At 32.3% G+C, this 7,518-nt stretch overlaps 1 protein-coding gene across 3 annotated transcripts; it reads right to left on the bottom strand.

Annotated features, from left to right (window-relative positions):
* Positions 321-6,979, bottom strand: LOC107613240 (thiosulfate/3-mercaptopyruvate sulfurtransferase 1, mitochondrial). 3 transcript variants are annotated; one of them, XM_016315138.2, is made up of 12 exons: positions 6,722-6,976; positions 5,578-5,763; positions 4,866-4,925; positions 4,642-4,704; positions 4,384-4,508; positions 4,110-4,272; positions 3,891-3,950; positions 2,828-2,886; positions 1,999-2,080; positions 1,328-1,391; positions 1,166-1,233; positions 321-646 (listed from the first exon to the last, which is right to left on the bottom strand). In XM_016315138.2, exons 1-12 carry the CDS (start codon positions 6,824-6,826, stop codon positions 548-550), a joined length of 1,134 nt encoding a protein of 377 aa, XP_016170624.1. In that variant the 5' UTR covers positions 6,827-6,976; the 3' UTR covers positions 321-547. The 3 variants fall into 3 exon arrangements, 2 of the variants coding, with proteins under 2 accessions (XP_016170624.1, XP_016170628.1); XM_016315142.2 differs by lacking the exon at positions 6,722-6,976 and adding an exon at positions 6,580-6,599; XR_001613976.2 differs by lacking the exons at positions 321-646; positions 1,166-1,233; positions 1,328-1,391 and adding an exon at positions 1,497-1,651 and having other exon boundaries at positions 1,721-2,080; positions 6,722-6,979.

The following is a 7,518-nucleotide window of genomic DNA, read 5'->3' as shown; positions in this document are numbered from 1 at the left end:
TCATACCCTTTTTTTTTTTTCATTCTAGGATTTTCAACTTTAAATGTTCATGTAACAATACTCTAAAGAATATAACTTTTAAGTCAAAATGGATCATCATGGAAAATATACATTTTTTGGCTATGAGAAAAATTCGCGAGCAGACCTAAAACAAATAAGAAATGCAATAGCTAGGTACATGGTGAAGAGGTTTCATAACTAGCATTTTGGTAATATAGTTGATAGCTAAAAAACCAGAAACCACCCTAATTTGAACCAAAAGGATGTTTGTCCAATTTCGAAATAATACCATACTTAGCAAGTTAAAAAAAAAAACTTGTTTAGAAAAATAACAATGACAAAATAAAACCTTATACAACAACATAAAATATCTAAACCTTAGAATAACCCTACCATTATTTTCACATAAATTAATGTTTGCCATAAACACATGCAATCAATCTAGTGAATGAAAAACGGTGTGCTCAACATGTTTGAGAACTGAGACTTTTCTTAAAAGACTATAGTTGTACAAGGTGCCATGGTAATCTAAACTATATATGAGTCTTTAAGATGAGGTTTCAACAGGAGTATCAGGGTTTGCTCCCCATTCTGTCCAAGATCCATCGTAAACCGGAACATCAATTTTTCCGAGTCGGTGAAGACCCTACAAAAAAAAACTTTTTGCTTTAATAAAATAATACATTGAAAATTTAAATTTTATAATTTTTTCTATAAATAATGTTTTAATTGGTAACATTAACATGCCAACGAGCTATAACCCAAATGGCATAGTCTTCTCATCCTCACCTAGAAATATATATTTTTTGAATAATAAAAAAAGATTTTATTTAATGAATATTAGAGAAGACTAAAATCTGAATATTCAAATTAATATGAAAAATTCATGTAATTTCCAGAGACTCCTGGTTTAATATCAAGAAACTAAAGAAGCATCAACCTACAGCTATATCAAGTTATATTTTATTTTACTTTGTTCTTTTACTCCTACTTGAAGATATTAAACCATGTCCAAATGCAAAATGGAAGCAAAGTAACCCGTCCCTGTATGATTCATGTTTTTAATGAAATCAGCAATATTCGATTCATAGTTCGTAGTAAACTTTAGGCATATTCATCTTCCAAAGCAAAGAACACACTCAATTCATTTAAACGAGAGATGTACCAATGCAAGAATGCAAGCAGTTACGCCTGTTCCACAAGAAGTAATGATAGGGCTTTCCAATGAGATGCCTGTAAAGGAATTGGAAAATATATACAAGTATCAAAAACAAAGGAAGTAAAACTTCAACGTTATAAATATCCATCAACATAGGTTTAGTCGTACCTGCTTGCTCAAATCGCTTCTTAAGTTCATCTGCTGGTAACAATGCTTGTGAACCATCTAGCAACTACAGGCAAAGAACTAATATATATGTATGCATGCATTGAAAAATTCTAAATGCCGTAACATATAATGTTTAGAACTACATAAAGTTGGTAAAAGCAGTTTTTTTTGTTTAAAACCAAAAAATATACATGTGTGTGCATTTTACTACCTTCTTTCCCATTCCCAATACAATACGATAACAATGCAAATACCCGTTTTTATAAGAATGCAACAGTTTAACAAACACGAAGCAGCTTCTTTATACTTGCAATTTAGAAAAGTTTTCATTTATGTGGAATATATATATATATGCCATGCTAGAGAAAGATAGCACCAAAACGCATGAACCGAGGGTAGCCAGATATTTAGCAGAGGATAGTGCTATAAGTAAAAAATTTAGGTTGCGTTTGGTTTGCATTTTCATTTTCTGTTTTTATTTTCAGTCTGTTTTCAGAATTTTTTTGGAAAAAAAACAGAAAAGAAGACTATTGTTTTCACTCTTTCTTTCACAAAATCCAGAAAAAAGAAAATACTAAAAATAAAAATAGAAAATGAACACACAAACCAAATGAACCATAATTTGGTTCAGTGGGTAAATCACAACAAAATCGACATGACAATATCTGCACCTGGGGAAATGGAATGCACTTGCTGCCAGGTACATGACCACTTCGGATTCCCTTTCTCGGTTCTGGTGCAGCTCCATCAAACCTGCCAAACGATAAAATTTCCATAAATACAAGACACAAATCAGGAACAGAATCCCTAAGCTAGTAAACTTTTGTTCACTCAAAAAAAGAAAGTGAACTATGGGGTAAGAAATTTATACACGAGAAAATATTCAGTGGGAGGATGTTGAAACCTCAAAATACTAAAGTTCATGTTAGGAGGGGAAATTAAACACCCAAGATCATTCGGATTATATTATATTAAATATTTAAAAATGTAATACTTGCTTGTTGAGATAATAAGCAACTATTTCACACATGAAACACATGCTTCTAAACAATTAAATGTTCTCAATTAGTTAATAGTTGTTCAGCTTCACAAAACCTGACATGTTAACAAATTTGACATGTTGATAATGAAAGATTAATTGACTTTTATCAATCCTTGCAAGATTAATGAACAAGAAACAACCACCATTACAAAATGAGTATCTTTTATGTTTCCTTTTAAAAAGTTGAAATGATATAGAACCAGATTCACATTGAGGTTCCAATTGGCAGGTTTAAAAATTACTCTTTTTGCTAAATCAGCTCATTACTTCAGGACTTACATAAAGGCTTATGGATCAGAGTTAATAATAATAGTAATAATCACAAAACAGATTGCAGTTTATCATCATACATTTTATTTTGTCTTGAAAGTGCCAACATATAGTTATCCACTACATGCGTGCAAATACATGAAATCATGCAAAAAATATACAAACTGTCTGGAGGATATATGAAGTACCTGGCCTGTGATCGAGCATCAATGTGTTGGTGACTCTTTTCTTCAACATTTCTCTTAACCTGAAAGGCGAGAGAAGAAAAAAAGAAATAAGGAAACATTTTAAAAAAAGATTAATAGTAATAAGTTATTAAGTATGATTTAATTTTTTAAAAATCTATTTAATATTTAATCTAATATAAATAAAAGTCCAGTCTAACCTAAATATTAATGATTTCTAATATCTAAAAAGTAAGTAACAATATTTAAAAAATATGAAAAGATATTATTACTAATATTTTTTAATTAAATAAAATTTTTCAATTCCCATAAAGTAGATTTTTTTCTTCTTGTGAGCGTCCTTCTTGATTCATTTGGTATTAATTTTCTCTGTTTCAACTACTACAACTGAGAGTTCTTTTTCAGCTATGAATATTGTGAAGAATAATTCAGAAACAAAATAAAAGATAAATTTCTTACTAATTGTCTTTTAATTATATTGAAAAGAAAATTGCTGAAAAATTTGACACAAATTCTATTATCGATAAATTTTATGAAACGAAGAATCGACCATTTCGTTAATAAAAGTACATACATATTTTTTGTACTTTAAAATATATTCTCTATCATTATATTTTTATAATGCATTTTATATTATATAATTTTTTGTATAATTTTTTAATATTATATATGTTATTGGCCCCCATGATACTATTTCTGGATCCGTCCCTGCTTATAGTTGATATAATATTTGATTACTGCATGTATTGTGGGCTATCTGTAGGTTTATTTATGGTAAAAAGTTCATTTTAATCTAACAAAGATGTCAATTTATCAAACATCTTTGCTATATTCAGACCTTGGCTTCATAAGCAATCAATAATGATATTTAAAAAAAAAATCTAACTAATTTTGGGCTCTCTAGGATGCAACATTCCAAAATTTCCACAAGCAAGAATATTACCAACATGATTTAAATAATTGCATAAGTGATTAAATCAGTTTGAACATCCAATTTCTAAAATGGAATGATCGTATTATAATTCATTTACTTATTTTCACAGACGATGTATATAATGCAACCAACCTGATCAAGTGTCCACACAAGATGAGGCTGAAACTTTGTTTGGAAAGTGATTGGGCCAACCTAGTAACAAAACATACATATAAGAAGCGACCATAAAAACAAAATGAATGTGTTCACATTATGACATTACACGTTTACTACATGTAAAAGAAAGGCAGTCAAAAGAAAAAATACAAATACATTATCACATTAAAATACATGGACAAATTCCAAACTTACTGCTTGCCCGTGATACACTTTTTCAATAGCCTCGCTAGCAGCGCTAGCCTTAAGGATAGCATCACTAGAGGCGCTGGATTCAACATCGTAACCCGATGCACGCCATCTTGGCAAGCCACCATCTAAAACCCAAATCCTATTGTGGCCAAATACTCGGAACATCCTTGAATAAGCAAAAGAAGAGGAAACAGGTATTAGTTAAAGAAGATAGCGAAATCAGTTACTACGTGATCCATTAATAATATATTGTTCATAAACAACCAGCATGGCTCACCACCAAACACGAGCAGCACTAAATAGTCCTTTTCCATCATAAACAACCAAATCATCTTTGTTCTCTATGCCAAGAGCGGAAACAGCGGCAGCAAAAGCTTCCTCTGACGGCAACATGTGTGGCAACTAATAAAAAAAATAAGAGTGGAGCTTTAAATATTAGTCATAATGTAAAATGTAACAGCATTTACTGACAATATGCATGTCACACATTGATAAGACACATGCATAAACTTGTAGTCTGATCTGATAAACTCACTTTTGTAGTTTGATCTGATATTCCATCAACATCAAAGAAAAGGGCCCCAGGAATATGAGCAACCTGTTGGATGTGGCATTACACAAATTACACATGATTGGGATGCTAGGAAACAAAAACCAAAGAAGTAAGTAATTGTAGAAGATACATTCAAATGATGCCACGTACTCTGCAACAGAATTTCAAAGTTCAAGAATGCAAATCCTGAGAAATCATGTCCATACCTGATATTCTTGGATTGGGTTCCTCTGTTCATCCGGCATGTACCACGATGCATCCAACACCTTAAATCAAATACACAAGATAAGCCTTAGTTCTTGAATGGATAACCTAATTAAAATGCAACTATGGAACCATTTCTGAAGATGTACCCTTCAGACAGTGTATATGGAGCTAGGAAGTTTTGAAGAAGTTGAAATAGCATATTCAGTTTATGCAAAGAACCAAGAACTGACTATACAATTCATCAAATTTTAATACATGCCATTCAAATACACATACTGTATGGTGTAACGAGATTCTCAAACCTAATACATCAAGATCACACAAGTTTTTGGATCTTTAGTCAATAATTTGCCAATAACAAAGTTCAGTTAATAATTAATGCACGCCATCAATAAAGAGCTATTTCGGTTTTTTTTTCCACATGTGATCAAATTAATGAATGCAGCACTTTCCTTGTCTGCCATTTCTGGGGTATGCAAAACACACATGCAGGAATGGATAAAATAAAGGCAGCCAGCCCAGTACACAAGCATCGCGCATTAACGCAGGGTCCGGGGAAGGTCCGCACCCAAAGGGTGTAATATACACAATCTAACCTGATAATTACATCAGTGGTTGTTTCCACGGAGGAAATAACAACCTTAGAAATATAGAGATTAAAATTCCGTAAGATCACTGCCAAGCAAGCAATAAAGAAGACTAAGCAAGTACCTTCACATAAGGATCCTTAAGGTTATCATAAAGCCAATCGACAGAAACAACTGGTTCATTTGTTGATACAGATCTTGTGGATTTTGCTTCTGCAGAGAAAGCCATACAACGAATCCAACCAGTTGTTTTTGGGTTATGAACTGTATAGGTTTTGACAGTTCCGTTAAATAGCAGCCGCTTCTGCACCTAGAAGAGAAAATATACAATAAATAGTTCAGCTCACTACCATAATATCTTTTTTCTGTTTCTAATTAATAGAAACATAAAAATCATCGAGGTCAAAAGGATAATACGGTAATAACTTAGTGAGTTACCTTCATCAATATTTTTATTTTCTGTTTATGCTAAAATAAACGATGAAATTAAAGAGAGTTTAGATTGAAAAGGGAAGAGTTCCGTACAAGATAAAATTTGTGAAATTGCTTCGATTAAACTTTTCATGCATTATAATAACATCAGAATCAATTGTGTGTATCAGTGATTCCCTCATACAACCAATGAACACAAATGTAATTATATAGAGAAAACCAAAACTTGTATTAGAATTGATGATACCTCACAGGTGCAAAAGAGAAACGATAAATCCTGCTAATTCAAAATTTCTGCCACATACAATGAATTTTCCTTAAATGTTATGTAACTGCAGCCAAATGCTACTGTGACTGAAATTTGAAACAAGGAGGACCAATTTCCTAGTGCAAAAACTATAATCAAAAACAACAAAAAGATGTTTCAATTCAGTTAATTAGTCAGATAATATCCTTTGACTAAGAACTAGCAAGAAAAGAAACCAAAACCAGAGCCAGTTTGTTATGAATTTGACTTGCTGATAGCACTTCAGTTGACACAGTTAAAAAAAATTAATCAACGGAAACTGATGTTATATGAAACTCATTTCTTTTTGGAAATTACCACACGGAACAAGAAACAAACGCCTTTCTAGCAACACAACCCAATTCCACAAACACAAAATTTCTAAACTTTATCGAGACAATCGCCTACCACAGAAGGCCAGAACAAGAAAACAACAATAACCTCATGAAAGCATCCAGCGAGAAAGCGCCAATTTTCTTAGATATAAAAAAAATGGAAAAACGAACAAGCAATCGAGAACGTGAATAAAAATAAGAATTATGATACTTACAGTAGATAAGGAAGAGAGAATCTGTGACGTTTGAGGTGGGAAAGTGGCGGAAGGGTGAATCAAGCGAGCACTCAAGAGTGCCCTTCTCAAAAGGGTTGAAGCCATTTTGATGAATGAAATTGACACAATATAACTAGTAAGAGGTTGCAAAGGCTAAAAGCCAAAGCTCGTGTGCGTCTCTCTCTCTCTCTCTCTCACACACACCGTCACACTCCCTCTTTCTCTCTCTTGAGTGTGTCTACCTCAATGGGCCATTGCCACTATATGACGACCATGCTAATTACTAGTAGTAAAAAGCCCCTAAATTAGCACGGTATATAGAAATTGGATTATTTCTTAAAAGATAAAATTAAATCGTGTTTTAATACATCAAAAGTAATTAAAAGCAAATATAATTTTTCATGCAAAATTAATACTCAACCAAAGACAACTTTAAAGGATTTTTCATTTAAACTAATTAAATATATTATTTATCAAAATCTATAGTGCAAAAAATATTGATTGATATATACAATTTTATACATCTCATGACCCAATGCACATTAATACGTATTTTGGGTACTCAGTCATCGGGATATGATTTAACAAAAACTATACGTATGCAAAATGCATTTGGAATAAGGCACAAAGCAGAAACTAAATACATAAAAGAAATTGGATCATAATTAGGAGTGGCAAACGGGTCTAAACTCACTGGGTCGGCCAGCATAACCCGCCAAAAAGGCAGGTCGGGCTGAAAAATTGAGAGTGCCACACATTAAAATCTAGCCTAACCCCGCACCGCTTAAACCGTGGGT

This window comes from Arachis ipaensis, chromosome B08 (assembly GCF_000816755.2).
Source record: "Arachis ipaensis cultivar K30076 chromosome B08, Araip1.1, whole genome shotgun sequence".
Classification (NCBI taxonomy): domain Eukaryota; kingdom Viridiplantae; phylum Streptophyta; class Magnoliopsida; order Fabales; family Fabaceae; genus Arachis; species Arachis ipaensis.
This window is presented reverse-complemented; position numbering and strand designations above follow the sequence as displayed.

Coding starts and splice junctions, on each gene's coding strand:
- LOC107613240 (XM_016315138.2), bottom strand. CDS start 6,826: ATGGCTTCAACCCTTTTGAGAAGGGCACTCTTGAGTGCTCGCTTGATT. Junction 1,234..1,327: donor GAAGCGATTTGAGCAAGCAG/GTACGACTAAAC, acceptor ATTCCTTTACAG/GCATCTCATTGGAAAGCCCT. Junction 647..1,165: donor CTGCTTGCATTCTTGCATTG/GTACATCTCTCG, acceptor TTTTTTTTGTAG/GGTCTTCACCGACTCGGAAA.